The 19093-nt window shown below is 44.1% G+C and overlaps 1 protein-coding gene across 1 annotated transcript in view; it reads right to left on the bottom strand.

Moving 5' to 3' along the window:
• GUCY1A2 (guanylate cyclase 1 soluble subunit alpha 2) overlaps positions 1-10602 on the bottom strand; it is a 205403-nt gene extending 194801 nt beyond the window's left edge. The window contains exon 1 of the mRNA XM_054974281.1: positions 10321-10602. Within this exon, the coding sequence (XP_054830256.1) occupies positions 10321-10602 (282 nt within the window). The remainder of the gene's footprint in view (positions 1-10320) is intronic.
• Between the last annotated feature and the right edge of the window lie 8491 nt (positions 10603-19093).

The following is a 19093-nucleotide window of genomic DNA, read 5'->3' as shown; positions in this document are numbered from 1 at the left end:
ACTCTCTTGGCCTCACCTACCTCACAGAGTTGTTGTTGGGATAATGTGGAAGAAGGTAGAATGATGTAAGTTGCTTTGGGTCCCATTAGGAAAAAGCAAGCTTTAAAGAAAAATAATATCAACTGCAAGGGATTCTGAAATATTGCTGTGAGGATAAAATGGGAGAGAGCAAAATTATGAAAGCTGCTTTGGATTCCCATTGGAGGGAAATGTGGGGTATAAAGGAAGTAAATAACTAATTCACACCCAGACTAACAGATTTCTCCTCAATATCTCTGTCTTTCCTGGCATATAGTTTAGGGAACTTGTCATTCCTAATTTTGGAGACATCTACACATATATAACCACTCCAAGAAAGTGCCCAATTCTACAACCTAGTCCAAAGAGATGCGTATCAACTAACATCTTCTGGAAAAGTAAAATATCCATCCATTCCTCAATACATTCAAAATAGTAGAGTCCAGTAGCACCTTTAAGACTAACTAACTTTATATATGACTCCTGAAAAATTGGCTAGAATGAATAAGGGTCGTCAAATGTATGTTGGAAATGTGCTAAACAAGAAGGGACATTTTTTCATATGTGGTGGACATGTAAGAAAGCAAAGAGTTTTTGGTTGCAGATGCAATCATCGATTCAGAAGACTTTAAAGATTAAACTACAGCTGAAACCAGAGACTTTTCTGTTGGGAATAACAGACAGCCAGTTGGAAAAAAGCTTTAGAACACTGTTTTTTATACTTTATTACAGCAGCAAGAGTATGCACAAAAGTGGAAAACTACAACATTGCCTACAGTGGAGGAATGGTTGACAAAAGTTTTGGAGTTTGTGTCAATGGCAAAACTTACTGCACTGATTAGAGAAAGGACATTAGTTAACTTCTTGACTGAATGGAAACTGTTAATAGGCTTTTTGCATGAAATGGATAACAAGGATTTGATGACATCTGCATTTATGAATTAAGAAACATGAACAATAGGAAAAAGAGGGGGTTTGTGACTAACTTAGAATAAGTGTGACTCTAGAAATGATATATACTTGTTGCGGAGAAAATCAGAACTCAACCTGTAGTGTAATCTAGCGCCCCCCCCCCCCCGCTTTTCCTTTTAATTATATAGATATATGTATTGTTAGTGTGTCATGTTTAGAATTGTGTGTTTTTTCTTTTTCTCTATGTCTATTGTTTATTATGTTATGGTGTATAGTTTATAGTTTAAACAAAGAAAAATTTTAAAGGGAAAAAAAAGACTAACCAACTTTATTGTAGCTTAAGCTTTTGAGAACTACAGCTCTCTTTGTCAGATGCATGGAGAGTATGAAGAAACTGGCCAGGATCTGACAAAGATAGCTGTACTTCTCAAAAGCTTATGCTACAATAAAGTTGGTTAGTCTTAAAGGTGCTACTGGACTCTTTACAATTTTGCAACTACAGACTAACACGGCTAACTCCTCTGGATCAATACATTCAGTTCAGGCAATTTTCAACCAAGCCCTAAATCTGTTTTCTCAGAAGTAAATCCCATTTATTTCAGTGGAACCTGCTTCTTAGCAAGTATGCCGACAATTTCATTAATTAAAAGAATTAAAAAGTTTTAAGCTGGCCAAAATAATCAATGGGCATAACCAACATATGGGGTAAAAGGCATCAGATTTAGAACACACAGTAAACCAACGGCAGCAATTCTGGCTAAAAACATGAAGTGGCCGCTTAGCATCAGACTGCAGGTCCATCTAGCTCTACCTCAGTGCACCATCTACTCTAATGGGCAAAGACTCTTCAGGGTCTCAAGTAGAAAAAGATCTTTCTGCAGTCTGAGGTATTTTTAACTGAAGACATCAGGGATTGAACCTGGCATCTTAGACATGCAAAGCACACACTCTTCCACTGTGCCCGTCCTGAGCAGTAGGTCATTGGCAACAGATAATCCCTCGCCCAAGAGACAAGCTGTGTGTGATACAGGTGATTTGCGATTGGATCCCCTCATTCAGTCCCTGATGGGTAATTCAGCATCAAAAAGTGCTTTTGGGGGCCCAAAATGGACTAGGGCATCCGCACCCAATTCAAACTGGTGTTTTTAGCCCCAGATGAAAAGAAAAATAGGCATCTTTTAACCATGCCTACATTTTTGTCCTCCGGAAGGTTAAAACAGACCAAGAAGCCCATTTCTGATCACTGAAATACAATGGGGGGACTGAGAGAACCCATGCTGTTCCCCTGTATGATAACCCACATCCATTGTATGCCCCACAGAACTGATTTTTGAGAAAAGCCCACACTGATCTATCTGTCAGCCCTGCCCACATATACTATAGTCTGCTCGGAGGCTCTGATCTCCCTACATTAAGCCCTATAAACACAGCTTTTCCAGTCTATTTGCTGCTGTAGTCTAAGGGCTGATTCACACATAACTGGCAACTGAATGGGTAAATTATCAGCTTCCACACCATGAGCTGGCTCCGAACTCTGGTTTTTGTTAATGGAAAGATCTTCTGTCAATGGAAAGGAACTTTACTGCCTTCTCCTTCCAGCGGCAGTCAACTGTTCTCCCCAAAATGTTGATCCTGGAAAACAAAGGAGCATTTCAGAGATTCAGTGGGCCATAGAGTGAGGCAGAAAAGGTCCATTCCATTGCCGGAAAATTTAGTCTGGATCCAATGCACTATATTTTTCAGATGTTTACGCACCTAAGATGGTTTAAGTGTACATCTAAAAATGCAAAATGAAAATGCAGCCAATACAATAAGCATATAAATAAACTTTCTGGGGATCTATGACTGCTCCTTATTGAGTGCACACATGGATGGACAGCCAGGTTTGCTTCTGAAAAATGAGCTAATGGGCCCCAACAATGGAAACCATTGTTTTGAGAAATGATATGAATGTGCTGTCTGCAATATTTGATTATCATTTATGCATACAAGTCATCCCTTGATGGTACAGTCACCAAGGGAGGGATGTGTGACTTGACCTGGAATAAATCTATGAAAGATTAAATACAAAGCTTCTTTGACATTTGAAACAAGCAAGTTACATACCTGCTCCTAACAACTGTTCTGAACGCTCAAAGCTGAACCCATACACCTCCCACTCCTCTCTGCACATGCATCTCCACACCATGGGAAGAGATGTGAAGAATGCCTAAAGCATGCACGGGGGGGAAAGTGCAACTCGGATGCATTTCCCATCTCCCTGTTGATCTCAAATATCCATAGCCACTGTACGCATGAACCCAAACATACTTATTGCCAAGGAATTTCCATTGATTTAAGCTTCCTTCCCAGTTAGGTCTTGTGTAGCTGCACAGCATAACTCTGCAAAGTTCAAACACTTGGCTTGAGATCAGTGGAACTCATCCCCAAACTACAGATATAGCACAGCTGCTAACAAACTAGACAAGATGGCTTTAAATAGTAAATAGCAGCTAGACCGGGATCCGTTTCTCTTGCAAGGCAAATTTATTTTATTCATTCCCCTCTCTTCTCCCCAATGGGGAGTGAAACGGTTCTTCAACTTTCTCCCCTTCTCCATTTTATCCACACAAGAACAAACCTGTGAGGTAGGTTATGTTAAGTGTGTATAATTGGCCAAAGTCACCCAGCAAGCTTCCATGGCGTAGTTGGGATCCAAACCTTGGTCTCCCCGATCTTTGTCCAATACCCTAAGCATTATATCATGCTGGCTCTCTAACAGCACCTCCAGGGGGCTAACTGAGGTTAGGAAAATTGTGTCTGTGGGGAAAGAATTCAGCCCCCGCCAAAAAACAATATACACATACCCTTGACCTGAATCCCCCCTCCCTAAAGGAGACCCTCGTGGATTGCTCAGTGTATCGTCTGGTTAAGCACTCCAGGAATCATCCAAGATTAAAGCTCTTCTAAGCACAGAGACTTCAGGAAGTCCTCATTTCAAAACTCACTAGGACTGCATCCACTAGTGCTCATTGCTGGTGAGACTACAGAAGTATTCACAGTGGCAACGGAGCACCTACACAGCAGTTTTCCCTGCACTTCCCTTGCCTCTGCCCCCAATAGTGGTTGTTGTCCCCCAGGAGTCTTTTATCGGGCTTTAAAAAAAAAACCCGGGTATTTGACAGAGTGCTATAGCTCAGCAAAGTTAGAGTGACCTATTGCAGCAATATATAGGGAAGTAGTAAAATTAAAAAGCTCTGGAAAAAAATCCCAGTCCAAAAGCACTTTGACTGCAATCTTTTCCGGAAAGATCCTATCAAACCAGGTTTGGGAAAGATTGCTGCAAAGCAGGGGAAACACAAATGGGATGAATAGGGATTTGAATCGTACAAATTGGATCATACAAATTCTCCCCCCAACAGCACTGCAGTAGCAAAACATCCTTGTGGGAACAGCCTACATGTCTTGAGACACTATGAGCATCAGCTTGCCATATGCAATTAGAAATACTGGCCTACCTTACAGGGTTATTGCAATAATGTCTATAAAGCACTTCACCATTTCTGAATGACAAAATACATTTTAATGCCCCAATTTATATATAAATAGAGATTTGTATCACATTCCCTCCTACTGGGACAAAACACAAAAATGGAGAGATTGTGCTATATATACCGGTTTCACATCTTTCTAGCAGTCAAGATCTGCGGCAATCATGGTTGTCACCAGACAAAATAGTAATCTGCTTCCTCCAGTCCCATTTGAAAAGTTAATTTACAAATAAATAATATTGTAACGGGCACGAGCGAGATCAGAAGGATCAAGCAGAGCATGCCTGCTAATCTGCACTTGCTTCTTTGCATTAAGAATGAAACAAAAATATCCTTTCACAGACTGATAATCCACAACTACTTTTGCAGTCATCTTACTAAGATAAACTTAACACCCAGGAAGTATGAAAAGAGAAAAGCCAACATTACAAGGGGTTATCAGTGCTTTGTACAGAAGTATCAAGTTGCAACCGACTTATGGCGACCCCTGCTGAGGCTTTCAAGGCAAGTGGGAAGCAGGGGTGGTTTGCCATTGCTTAACTCTACAGAGTCTTCCTTGGTGGTCTCCCATCCAAGAATCAAACCTGCTTAGCTTCCAAGAACTGATGAGATTGGACTATACCATGCCGCTTTCCCTCCCCTATTATTGCTAGGTATCTTAAAATATGACAATGAACTTTATCAGAAAGACTGTGTGTGGACATAAGTGCTACTAAAATGCCATCACTTTATTCAATAGCTTTACCTGTTTGATTAAGATAAGAGACAGGTGATCTGGGACATCTTCTCCTAATTTTGGTATTATTGCACTAGTCTGCAGGGAAAGGCCTGACGGGTGTGGTGAGGAAAAGAAAAAACTAGTTAACGAAACTGCAGAGCTTCACTATTTAACACACTTGCAATACTCTTTTACTGTTAAAGATAGCAACAAGTCTAGTCTACCCAACTCAAAGCACAGCAATTCAACAGAATCTCAAAAACCAAGATGAACCTTTGGTAGATTGGAGTTCTGCCAAAGAGATCGTTTCCACAATTGGAAAGTAGGTTACAAGCAGAAGTTATCCAGCAATTCCTTATCTTTCTGAAGCAATAGTCGGGTTAAAGCTGGACAGACCACACCACCAATTGTCAATTGCATAAACTCCCTATTGCATGTTTTACATGTTTTGCCTCCAGCTGTTAAATAAGCCAACTCTAGAGGGAATAGTGCACATAGAATTTTTAACCCCTTTAAAATGCAGGGCTAGGAAAACATATTTCTGATGTCTAGCAATCATCAATATATTTTTTTCAAGGAGCCCATTCCAGTTTCACAGCATTCGATTTCTAGGTGAACCAATGCTGGGATTATTTCACTCTTGTCTAAACATACTTCTCAAAGATTAGACTTGCCGCTCTGCAGAGCAAAACACATACTTGGATGGCACTGAAAATGCCATCAAACTCAATAGAATAGGAAGAGAAGGGGGGAGAATAAAAAATAATCTAATTTACTGCAGTCCTGCCTGACATGAGAAATTATGGCTAAATGACTAACTTGTTCAGCCTGGCTTCTGACGGAGTACAAGCATACATAATGGCTTCTCTCCAAGGTTAAAACTAAAATATAAGCATTTTTAGCATTTCATTAACTTCAAAATGAACTATTCCACCATGCATAAAGAGTAAAAGTGCTTTTAGGAGGTTGCAGAAGCATTTCAAAAGACACTAAAAATCCACAACAAAATCTGTTGTGGCTGAAAAATAACAAAACCCTTTACCTCTATGCAGAAGTGACTGTATATATATATGGTCACTTCTGCACCCAACAGAGGCTTAAAATCATGTTGACAGATGATTTTTAAAATCTGCTTAATGAACTTCTAAGTTCACAAACTTCAAATGACTGCACATTGCACCGTAATATTTTGCACATTTGTTTGTGCAATGGCACAAAAAAGGTTCCCCCCAAAGAATAAATTGATGGAAGACGATATTCCACGAGTCTGAAAAAGACAGGTAATGAATTTTACAGTCAGGTTTGCTAGGCATTGGTATTCCAAGTCAGAGTTCTTCACAAGTCAAGATTTGAGATGCTCAAAAACCCAGAAATGACAGGGGCAACTGCAGTTCGCCTAATGTCCTTGTTAAGTTTCAGATTCCTACCAAACCAGGTAGAATGCGGATTGCTTTCCAACAATTTTCGCTTTCATGGCAACGACAGCTCGGTTCACAAGTGAAGGCGCATACATCCTACATGTATTTCTGTTTGTAAGAAACAAATAATGTGCTTCACTTTCAAATGAAACTGGAGACCAGTTCCAAGATACATGTGCCGTTTCAATCACACGTTCAGCTGTATATGCATTGAAGGTAACATGAGAATTACTCAACACATATATAAAGAAGAACCAAGAGTACATTGTACGTGAATTGCATGAGTATTCACTGTAACTTGTGAATGGGGCTAGCATCTCCTGTGCAACAGTTTACTCTTTCTCAGATAAAGAAGAATGGCACCCATTCATGTCTGTGGGAATAATGGGGGGCACTCACTCTCGGGATGGAGGTTTAACCTATGCCCATCCATAGTGACTTCCAGCCCCCGAGAATAAAGGCTGTTCCTGTCTATAAAGCTTTGGATCCTGCCTTACAATCATTGCTAGAAAAAAACAATCTCAAAAATTCATTGTTATGGAGAAAGATACGCTATGCCTCAGGGTTCAGTCCTAGCTCTGACATAAGGTTTGGGAACTCATTGCCAGCAAGATGCTACAGACACTCCCATACAGATGTCATATGTAAATTGGCTGTCATTGTCTTCTATGGAGTGATTATTTCCATTTATATATTTACACACACATAAATGTCCCCTCTGGCAAGGCTGTTAAAACAGCTGCTGCAGAATCCCAAGATTTTTCTACAGCAGCACCTATTCTGTGGAAATTGTGTTCCTAAATGGATCAGGAAGCACACTGACTTTCCTAATTTTTTAGATTTTGCAAAGCCACTCAGAAAAGCATTTGAAGATTCTTTTGTTGCTGTTGTTAATTTGAGATGCTGAGAGTTGCTTTTTGTCAGATGTAATTGTCGTCACTTTTAAATTTGTTTGGGGCCTGGGGGAGACGAGGTAGAAGAGTTTAAAATATGCAGTAACAGAAGGGGATCTCATCTTCCACTCCTTGTGTCTCCACTCCTGGTTTTACCCCCATGGAGTTCACACAGAAGTTTCTCCAACATTCTATCACATTCTCCCAACATTCTGTCACACTCCAATGTGTCCAAGAAATTGAATTCAGCGTGTATAACTGGAGGGGAAAGCGATGGGGTACAACAAGGGACATTATGGCACTGGCTGCTTCGCCCATCTCCAACTCTGATGGCCCTGATCCTCACTGGGCAGCGATCCCAAAGGGGGTGTCATAGGGAAGGGCCCCATGTCCTCTACGGATCCTTGCAGTACACAAGCCCTCGCAACCCACTCCTACCCGTTGTAATGTTGGATCTGTCGTAGTCTCCAATAAGGAATGATTCATTCACGGTCTCTCTTCAACCTGTCAAGAAAATGCCCCAGGTTTTAGGGGCACAAAACAAGGATTTCTGGAAAAACGGCAAACACATTGACAGGGGACAACTGATCAGATTCATTCCTTTGACTAAGAGATCAAGTAAATGACGGGCTGGAGATCCCTGACCAGATCCTGAGGCATCTTTAATTTTCTTTAAAAGCATGTAGCCCCTAGTGTGGATGGGTTCACTCTCCTTCCTCCAGTGGTTCCCCCCGCCCCCCAGATAGAAGTCGGCTCCCTGAAGCGGCTACTAAGCTCACATGAGGGGGGGACCTCCATGGGGAGGGACATTCAGAGATCTGATGAGAGACCTCCTGTGCCTTGTTTCGATGAGTCCTACAGCTCTCTGGACAACAGTGGTTCATTGTGAGGAGGCATAAAAGGGCCCAGAGCAAAGTTTTTGGCAAGAGCAGCAGCCGGCTCAGTAGTCCCGACTCCCAGGGCAATCAACAGCCCTTAGGGCAGCTTCTTAGCAGGGAAGGGAATTTCTCCAGGTAGCCGGGGCATATGACTGGAGTGCTAAGAGCTCCCAAGGATGCATCAAGGGCCCAACTACGCATTATCCACAAATGCAAGCAGCCCAATCAGTCATTTCATGATGGGCAATTTGAAACTGACGGGGTAGGGCGAACGTGGTTAACCCTTTCCCCTCCCACGTTACCTACCCCTTATGATGTTTCATGCTCAATTCTAGTCCCTAAGGGGATATATGCACTTGGGGCATGAAGACAGAATGGTGATGGTGTGAGAGGGGAAAGGGTGAAACACCCTTCTGCCACCCTCATCTCCGTTCCAATTTTCCTCCCCCACAGGTGACTTTTCCTTTTTTTACAGACATCAGGGTTCAGTTCTATGCATTTGCATGGGGCCAGGAGGGAGGCCCTGAAAAATTGTTCAAAAGCTATGAACAGAATTCAGGGGACTCCCAAAGGAACTCCATTGCTGGGGTCACAGTAAAAGCTACCCACAATTGCTGTTTCCATAATCAGTTCCATGCTCAACATGTGGTCTTCAAAACATCCAGGCAGAGGAACATCAATCGTGGATGGAAAGACCAAGATGGAAGGAAGTGTCTTAACTAAGAAAAAACAGAGAACGGGAGAGGAATTTTGTAGGAAGAACCCAATGGTTATAGCAGAAGAACAGTGAGAAGAAGTTCCATGGGAAATGAGGATCCAGGCAGATGGGAGGCAAAGAGTATTATAGTAGTGAGTTTGGAGGAGTAGGAAAATTCTGAACAACAGAGTCAGGCAAAGTTACGGGGAAATACAAAAGGAGATACAGAAAGAAAACGTAGCATATTAAGAGCAACATTTCAAAGCAAAATTATGACCCGCTGAGATCTGAGCAAAGAGAACAGATGCCTAAGGGAGCATAGGGTGTGTGGAGGGAAGAACATCTATCTCTGAAGGATCTATCAGTACATAACCTAGAACATGTTATTTAGAATTGAGCAAGAGTTTTACTATGAAGGAAGGTGAAGCAGTGGTGGATTTTAGGTGCCACTGAGGGCAGTGGAATGAGAATGGACAGATTGGCTCTTTGAGGCATATGTTTTCCTATACAAGAGCGCTGGTCTTATATAGCTCCTGTTCCTTTCGATGGGACTTGTTGACAACTTGTAGGTATGCTGCATCCCAGCCCCTGTCCAGAGGAAGGAAGGAGGGTCTGGATTTTCTGTCTCAAGCACCAAAGTGTCACCACAAGTCCCGGGTATATCAGTAAAGCCTTATCCATCCCCAACCTACTCGCCATAAAGGCTGCTTTAAAAAAAATTCTCTAACGCTTTCTGGATACTGCTAGGGAGTGGGACAGAAATTCCAATTCAGGGTCCTGACTGGCCCAAGGAAACTACTCCTACCTCCAAGAAGGGAAAGGCGAGGAGGCAGTGTGAGGAGGAGGAGGAAGGGGCTGGGGCTCTGAGTGTCCGCGGTAAGGAAGGGGAGGTTGGAGGGGCTCCGCTCGGGCAACGGGGAGACGAAAGTAACCGGAGGGCAGGAAAGGCGCCAGCCCCGAGCGGGCGCGCAACTTGGAGCGGCCGCCTGCAAGCCCCGAGCGCCGGCAAGGGCAGAATCAGCGCTCCCTCCTCCCGCCGACACGCGGGTCTGCGCAGCCAGCCGGCAGGCAGAAAGGAGACGCTGGCGGGAGGCGCAGGAGGGCCGCGATCGGTCGGCGCCAGAACCTCTGCCGCGCAGAGAACGCGCGACTCGCGGACAGGCGTCACGTGTGAAAGCCGCGCACCCGGGGATCTCGCCGGGCTGCGGGCACGGCCCTCCCGCCCGCCCGCCTCTCCCCGCTGCCCGGCGCCTTACCGTGGGGGCGGTGAGGCGGCTGATGCTCTCGCCCAGGGAGTCCAGGTTGACCCTCCGCCGGCGCGGAGCCCTCCTGGAGCCCGTGGGGGCCGGCGCGGAGGCTGCTGCGGGCGGCGCGGGCGGCGGGCCGGCGGCGGCGGCGCCCGACTGGGCGGGGGGGCTCCGGCTGCCGTTCCAGAAGAGCCTGGCCACGGGGCACTCGCTCTCCTCCTCCGGGCTGGTCTCCAGGTAGTCCGAGCCCAGCGAGCTGAAGGATTCCGAGGAGATCTTGCGCCGGGACATGCTGCGGCGGCGGCTGCTGCTGCTTCGGCGGCGGGGAGCCTCAGGCGGCGAAGGGCATGGTCCGGGCGGAGAGGCGGCGAGGCGCGCTGCGGCTCCGGCTGGGCATCGCCGGGACGCTCCGCTGCCCGCCTGCCCGCCCGGGAGGCTTTCAAGGCGACGCCTCCGTGCCGCTGCCCTGCGCCTCGCCTTCTGCTGCCGAGCCGCCCCCCTCGCCTCTCTCCTCCGGCGCCGCCGCCGCCTCGCTCGCTCCGCCTCTCGCCTCCGCCGGCATCACATCACGTGTGTGCAGCGGGGAAGGCGCGCCCGACTCGCCCCTCGCCACAAAAACCGCGCGCCTCGGCGGGAGCCTCCGGTCGCCCTCCGTGTCCGCAGTGGGTTGCTTCACACGTGCTGGGAGCCTCCTTCGGGCGCCGAGGAGTCCCGGGGAGGGCTGGCACGTGTGAATGGTCTTGGCAGTAGTGAAGTCAGCCTGGTACTCACTTGAGGATGAATCCAAAGGGTCGTGAACAGAACTGGAAAATAAAAAAAATAACGGGGGGGGTGGAGGGATGCCAACCTCCGGGTGGATAGTTTTTGGCGAGTAGCTGTGCTGGGTTGCAGTAGATCAGCAGGAGTTGAGAGCAGTGGCTCCTTCAGGATCAGCAGTTTTCAGGGGGTGAGCTTTCGGGAGTCAGAGCTCCCTTTTTCAGACACGAGCAGGACTTTTTGTGGGTCTCTAAGGTGCCACTGGACTCAAAGCCTGATGAACAGCCAGGTGGTGGCTGGATAGCTCCCAGAATTGCAACTGATCCCCAGGCAACGGAGATCAGTTCCCCTGGAGAAACTGGTTGCGGTGGAAGCTGGACTCTACTGCATTATACCCATCTGGGACCCCTCCCCTCCCCAACCCCATCCTCCACTCCTAAAATCTCCAGCAATTTCCTAACGCAGAGTTGGCAGCCCTAATGAGGAGCTTCAGAGAGGCCTCTGCTGACTACCCTACAAAACGCAGAGTTCATTCCAGGCAGGGACCTCGCAGCAGCGCACCCTAAGCGTGGCCTGGCTTTCTTATTTCTGTAATTGTACTGACTGCATAGGATAAATAGCATTAATATATTAAATATTTTATTTTTTAAATAAATATTGTTAACACACAAGCATATCAAACACTGAATAGGACAGACATTGAAATAACAGGGAGTGGAAAGCTCCAGTTTTATAATCCATTAATTGGACAGTTATATCCAGAAACTCGCAGGAACAAAATGAACTTAAGGGAGGGGGTGTGGTTCAGTGGTGCAGCACCTGCATTGTATGGAGGTGGCGCTAGGCTCAGTCCCTGCTGTCTCCACTTTAAAGCATCAAGCAGGAGGTGGTGGGAAAGACTTCTGCCCGAGGCCCGGAGAGGTACTGCCAATCAGAGTAGACAACTGATAATTGATAGACCAATAGTTGATAGACCAGTTATCTTACTGATAATTGATAGACCAATTATCTTAATAAGGCAGTTTCTTGGGATTCCTTAAAACTGGTGTAATTCCTGATAGACAAGGTAATGGGAGTATAAGGTTCTTGATAAGAAAGTCTTCAAAATTGTAAAGTTTCTGTAATCCATAAGGATGTTAGAGGCAAGGAAAGTAACATCCTTTCAACCATGTCAATTATTTTAGAAGGGAAAAGCTGTTTTCCTTTTGTCTCCTAAGCTAACTGCCTTCTCTCAACTCTCCATTTTCTCCCAACTGTCATCTGAACCCTCTGAAGTTCAGCCTCTCCCAATCAGAGGAGTTTCCACCACAAGGCTAGTGTAGTGGTTGGGTTGTGAGTCAGCACTCTGCTGGTTCAACTCCCACAACTGCCAACAGCTCAACAGATGGCCTACGGTAAGCGACTCCTCTCAGCCCCAGCTGTATTGTGGGGATAATAATAACACTGACTTTGTTCACCGCTATGAGTAGGCACTAATCTGGTATAGAAGCACCCTTGTTGTTGTTGTTACTCTTTCTCAAAATTCCAGAAGTGCCCACAGGATCAAAACAGTTGAGAACCCTTCAGCAGAAAGATCTTTCACTGCACCTTGAAACAGCGAGGAGCAGGAGGCATCTGGCACTCTGAGCTATCCGTCACTGACTATGTAGCATGAATGTGCACATCTTGCATAACGTCATTCTCTGGCAATATGCATGGGCTCTAAACAGACCCCACTTTTCTAGCTCCTTTAGACTTCTTCTTCTTGTGAAACCTACAAGTGCCAGTCAGAAGAGGCTGGTTCATGCCTGCAAGTTTCTCAAGAGGTTACTTGCATGTGTGAATAAGCTATTACAGAAAAAAAGAACAAAGAGACCAGCATTTTCTATCGTCTTATCTGTTGCTAAGCTGTACTGCTTATGTCCTTATGCAAGGAATAGAATATCCTTAACTTTTTTGCATATAGGAAACTAGCAGGCACTGAAAAAGATTAGAGGAGTTAGCTGTGTTAGTCTGACGAAGATAGCTGTGGTTCTTGAAAGCTTGTGCTACAATAAAGTTGGTTAGTCTTAAAGGTGCTGCTGGACTCTACTATTTTGAAAAAGATTAGAGTCCCTTTCCCTGACAGTTTTGTGAACACAGAGTTTATTATACGAGGACCAGCTCAGTCTGTTCCCACTGACAATCTCAACCAGAACAGATACACTCACAATAACCTCAAATAATGCTCTTGGCAATTACATCAACTGATGCCCTGCATCATAAAATGGATCATCAGGGTACAACATCACAGTGAGAACTGCCATGTCCCTTCAGAGACGATGCTTTTCAATGGAGTCCGTTTCCACATTCAGCTGCCATCAATCAAAGGGAGAGAAATCAAGAGAGCAATCCTAAGCAGGTCTACTCAGGTCTATCCAGTGGGGCTTATTCCCAGGGAAGTGTTTTCAGGACTGTACTGTCAGTGATGGGCATGCACGTACAGACTAGACTTGGGTGCCTGGTAGGTGCCTTATGAGGACAGACTCCATTGGAAAAGATTGTGTTTGAAACGAAGTGATACGAACGTTCTTCCTATAGTGTGGTACCTGTGATGCTCTATTTATGTGTGCAAATCAACCTGCATGTAGAACTGACTCCTTTGTTCACATAGACTACACTATTGTGGGGAGGTACTGATAGATTTCAGATATGGCCAAAACCACTGACTGCTGATGAGTGCCTGAGTTCCCCAGTAAAAATCATGGGGGAAGTGCAAAGAACGAAAGTGCAAGGCACTCACACATACACACCTGTGGTTGTGGGTGATATCTAAGCCTGCCTTAAAGGTCTCTCTAGAATTTACTCCATCTACTTGTTCCTCTGATGCTGTGAATTTCCAGACACTTTTGGCATCCTTTTGCCAATATGCATAGCTCCCTGTTAAATATATGCTGCGTGACAATCAAGAGAATTACTTTACAGCGGTCAATGTTGTTAAGAGCTGCAGATATTTCTTGATCCTTTATAGTATTAGCAAAGCTAGTAAATTAGTGTTCAGTCCTATGTACTGCTACATCCCCTAACCTCAATGGGCTTAGTCTGGACTAACTTTGCATAGGATTGCACTACTACTGTAGTATTTTACCTATTCCATGAATACATTGATAGACTAAGGCAATCCAGTCTCTTTAGTCTCAGCTCATCTATAATACAATAAAACAACCCACCTTAGGGGAATGTTGTACAGGTTATAGAGATTTTTTGGACATCACCACAACATTATATGCCTTGTGAGGACTCACTACATGCATCAGATGAAGTGGGCTCTAGTCCACAAAAGCTTATGCAGGAATAAAATCTTGTTAGCCATTAAAATGCCACTAGGCTCCTGTTTATTTTTGCTACTGCAGACTAAACAGCTACCAGTGTGGAATAAATGTGACTAATTGTTCATATTGTACCATTACGTCATTTATCCAAATGAATGAACGAAGGTAACTAAAGCCACACACCTGTGAGTGGATGGGGTGTTATTTTGGTTGCTTGGTTGCTGTCTTCTTATTACATTTCTTTTAACAGAAACATTGCAAAGGTGGTTTTCTTTATTCCTTCTCTCCATACACGTTTTCAGAATCAGTACTGGACAGCTCCTTTGCTTCATTCAGGCGTTCAGCCGTACTGCTCTGCTACTGCCCTGACGATTCAGTTTCTGTAGAGATAGGGTTCTTCGGACCTCTACCTTGCACGATTTTACTGCCAATGTCACTTGAGAATCTAAAATCTGCATCTAAAATCTTTGTTTTTGTTAGCCAACCATCATTTACAGTTAAATGTTCAGTGTCAAACTTCAAGGGAACCTCACAGTCCAATGCACATGAATGCATATGAGCAGGGGGTTTTTTTCTGGGAAAAGAAGTGGCGGAACTCTTAAGAGGACAATGAGGAAGAAACACATGGGATTCTTTGAAATCATATTATTTTCAAGCACTATTGCCGAGTATTTTCAAGAGGTGCTGGAACTCCATTCCCCCACGTTCCCCCTGAAAAAAAGCCCTGCATATGAGGCTGCCTTATACTGAATGAGATCGTCAGTCCATTGAGGTCAGTATTGTCTCCTCAGAGCCAAGCTACAAGTGACGCCTTACACAGGTTGGACACTTGTCAGCTTCCCTCAAGTTTTGATGGGAAATGTAGGCGTCCTGGTTTTACAGCTTGGCTCTCCATTACAGCTGCAAGACCAGGATGCCTACATTTCCCATCAAAACTTGAGGGAAGCTGACAAGCGTCCAACCTGTGTCAGGCATCACTTGTAGCTTGGCTCTCAGACTGGCAGTAGCTCTCCAGGTCTCAAGCTGAGGTCTTTCACATCACCTAATTCTTGTTCCTTTTTAACTGGAGACACCACAGGGGATTGAACTTAAGACTTTGTACATGCAAAGCAGAGGTGCTTCCACTGAGCCACAGCCCCTCCCAACAAGGTTCATTTCTGCAGGATTGACTTGCTGTGAGCAAGGACAGGATAGAGAGTAACAAACTGCAAATCAGATGTCACTGTAGAAATGCTTCCTTCAAGACTAGAAAAGACCTGAGTAGGGCTTTGAAGAAGGACGATACCATTAAAAACAATAAGACGAGCTATTCAAATCCTATAATCATTTTTAAAAAAACCTCAACACACATTTTCTTTTTCAAATGCTTAAAATAGTTCATTGAAGTTGTGCTAACACCGACAGATTCCATCAGGGGCCCCGCAGCCTTAAACTGCCTTCGGCTAATAGGTTCTAATTAGTGTTGCCAGAGGAGCAAATGGGAGAGCGGGGAGGAGGGTGGGAGACATTTCATTTATCCTTTGCTAGGAATCAGAGCAAAAGTTTTGAAACGGGAAGGTCATTTCATCAAACATTTCTTGCTGAGGCCAGGGATGTTAGCCAACTTTGTTTGAAAACTGAGAGTTCAAAGTTTTAGATTCAAGTTTCAGATTCAAAGTTGAAAAATAAGACACGTGCGTTTTCTTAGATTGGGGGCATAGCCCTGTTAGTTTCTGGTGACAAGATTCAACAGGAGTCCTCCAGTAGCACTTTAAAAACTAAGGTCTGACACGTTCATCACCACAATTTTTTCTGTTGCTTGAACTTTTATCAGTCGAGTGGCTTCCAGTGGTCATTCCTATGGAATTGAAGATCTGAACTTGGACTTACAAAAAGCTTATGCAGAAATCAATTTTGTTAGCCTTTAAGGTATTGGTGCTTTCCTGTTCAATTTTATATTGGAATCAGGAACCTTGTGAATCCAGGCTGGGGGTCTAGTATTATTGGGAGATTGTTCAGCCCTGGGAAAGAGAAAGAAGCACAAATATGTAGCATCAGTTCCAGCAATTGTTAAATAGAATGAGTTTTCTGGATTAGTTAGGCTTGGTTTAAATGCCTAATAGCAGGAGAAGTAATGTTCTACAGGTGAACATCTTCCACTAGCTGAAATTTTCCATAGGAGCCAACTATAATAGTGAATTCCATTAATAAGGTCATAGATCTAGAGGAGCTAGCTGTGTTAGTCTGTAGTTGCAAAATAGTAAAAAGTCCTGTAGTACCTTTAAGACTAACCAACTTTATTGAGGTATAAGCTTTTGAGATCCACAGCTCTCTTCGTCAGATGCATAGAGGGTATGAAGAAACTGGCTAGAGATATATAGGTGATGAGGGGAGGGGGGAGAGGGTGCTGGGAGTGAGGGCCATGTAGATGCAAATCATTTGCAAAAGTCATGAAAGAGGTAGCGTACATAATCCAGGCTGGGTGTGACCCCTCCCCTCCATAGCTGAATCTGAACGGAATGCCTGAAAGGCAGTTACTTCTGATAATGAGATAACCATCCAGATTCTCTATTCAGTCCAAGTCTGATTGAGTCAAATTTACAAATGAATTCCAATTCAGCAGCTTCCTGTTGGATTTTGCTTTTGAAATTTTTCTGTTGAACTATGGTGAGATATTTACGTCCTTGAGGGAATGTCTTGGTAGATTGAAATGTTCCCCTACTGGTTTCTGGATATTGCCATTTTTTATGACAGATTTGTGTCCATTTATTCTTTTGTGCAGAGGTTGGCTGGTTTGTCCTATGTACAGAGCAGAGGGACGTTGTTGGCACATGAGGGCATATATCACATTGGAGGATGAGGAGGGGACTTCTTACTATTTTTCATTAATAAATGCGGCTATGTTAGGAAGAATGGTGACATGGTATAAGCCAATTACATCAGATCTCAGAAGCTAAGCAGGGTCAGTACTTGGGTGCAGAATGACCACAGAAGACTCTTAAGAGGAAGGCAAATCGCCTCTGCTTCTCACTTGCCTTGAAAGCACTTTGCTTGGGTCGCCATCAGTCTGTTGCAACTTAACAGCACATATGTACATATGAGACTTGGAAGAGCAGCTGCGAGCGAGCTAAAAAAAACTCCTTAAGGATAAAGATGTCTCTCTGGGAACCAAGATCAAGATAAGCCAAACTATGGTAACCCCATTGCTATGTATGGATGTGAGAGCTGGATGGTGAAAAAAGCTGACAGGAAGAAAGTGGATTCATTTGAAATGTGGTGCTGGAGGAGAGTTTTGTGGATACCATGAATGCCCCAAAAATCCACAAAAAACAAATAAGTGGGTACTAGATCAAGTGAAGAGCCCCGTGTACTGCAGCTCAAGTTCTGCTCACAATCTGAGTTTGATCCTGGTGAAAGCCAGGTTCACATAGCTGGCTCAAGGTTGACTCAGCCTTCCATCCTTCCGAGGTTGGTAAAATGAGTACCCAGTTTCCTGGGGGTAACGTGTAGATGACTGGGGAAGGCAATGGCAAACCACCCCAGAACAACAAGTCTGCCAAGAAAACCTCGTGATACGATGTCCCTCCCATGGGTCAGTAATGACTCGGTGCTTGCACACTTAGGTTTTACTTAGATCAAGTGAAGCCTGAATTCTCCCTAGAAGCTAAAATGACAAAACTGATGCTATTTTACTTTGGTCACATCATGAGAAGACAAGATTCTCTGGAAAAGTCAATAATGCTAGGAAAAGTGGAAGGCAGCAGGAAAAGAGGAAGACCTAAAACTTGATGGCTTGATTCAATAAAAGAAGCCACGTCCTCCAGCTTGCAGGATCTGAGCAAGTCTGGATGTGTCTCATTCATAGGGTTGCCATAGGTTGGAGGCAACTTGACGGCACATAACACACACACATGTATGTATGTAACAGTGCAATCCTAAGCAGAGTTACTCCAGTCTAAGACCATTGATTTCAATGGACTTAGACCTGAGTAACTCTTCTTAGGATCTATATTATTTCTTTTTTTTAAAAAAACTCTATGGCAGAACTAAATCTCAACATAACTAAAATAGCTTTTTAAAAAGTAAGCAAGTAAGCCCTTCGCTTGGAGCCCCACAATAAAATTGGCTTAACCAAACACAATTGGAGTACTCATGATAAGCTACCACTGATTTTAAGTGTTAGGGAATAAACCATAGCAGGTCTACTTAAAAGTAAGTCCTGTTTTATTCCATGGGACTTAATCCCCGGAAAGTGTATTTAGGATTGCTGCTTTAGTTGATTGATTGACAAATTAAATTTGTTAAATATTGCAGGCCTACTTTTACCGCTTTGGGATGGTAAACTAACCCCAAATGCTGAATTTTGGCACCATGATAGACTAAACTTGGCACCTGTGGAAAGCATCACTCTTCAGAGGCCTACAAAGGTCTTGATGAAGTTGCCCTCTCTCAGCCTAATCTCAGCCTAATCTCATGAAGACCAGCCCACCATAGCAGATGAGTGGTAGTCAAAGAAGAGAAATTAAATGAAAACTCTTGTTCCTAATGAAATTTCCTATAGCCAAGGATTTAAACATGTACCTCTGAGATACTTCTATTCAGCCTGAGCGTTTTCTATGGCTCTGTTTCAAAGAACTGAAGACAGCATGCACACAGAGAAAAGAATTGCTGCTGCATGAAGCTAAGGTTTTGTTCTTCCACAGGATTCTCCTATTGCTGTTTTTGGATTTTCCTGCCCAAAGCAGGAGGCTAAATGA

The sequence above is a fragment of the Eublepharis macularius genome, chromosome 3 (assembly GCF_028583425.1).
Source record: "Eublepharis macularius isolate TG4126 chromosome 3, MPM_Emac_v1.0, whole genome shotgun sequence".
In the NCBI taxonomy this organism is placed as follows: domain Eukaryota; kingdom Metazoa; phylum Chordata; class Lepidosauria; order Squamata; family Eublepharidae; genus Eublepharis; species Eublepharis macularius.
Note: the sequence above shows the minus strand (reverse complement) of the source record. Positions and strands in the feature narration are given on the sequence as shown.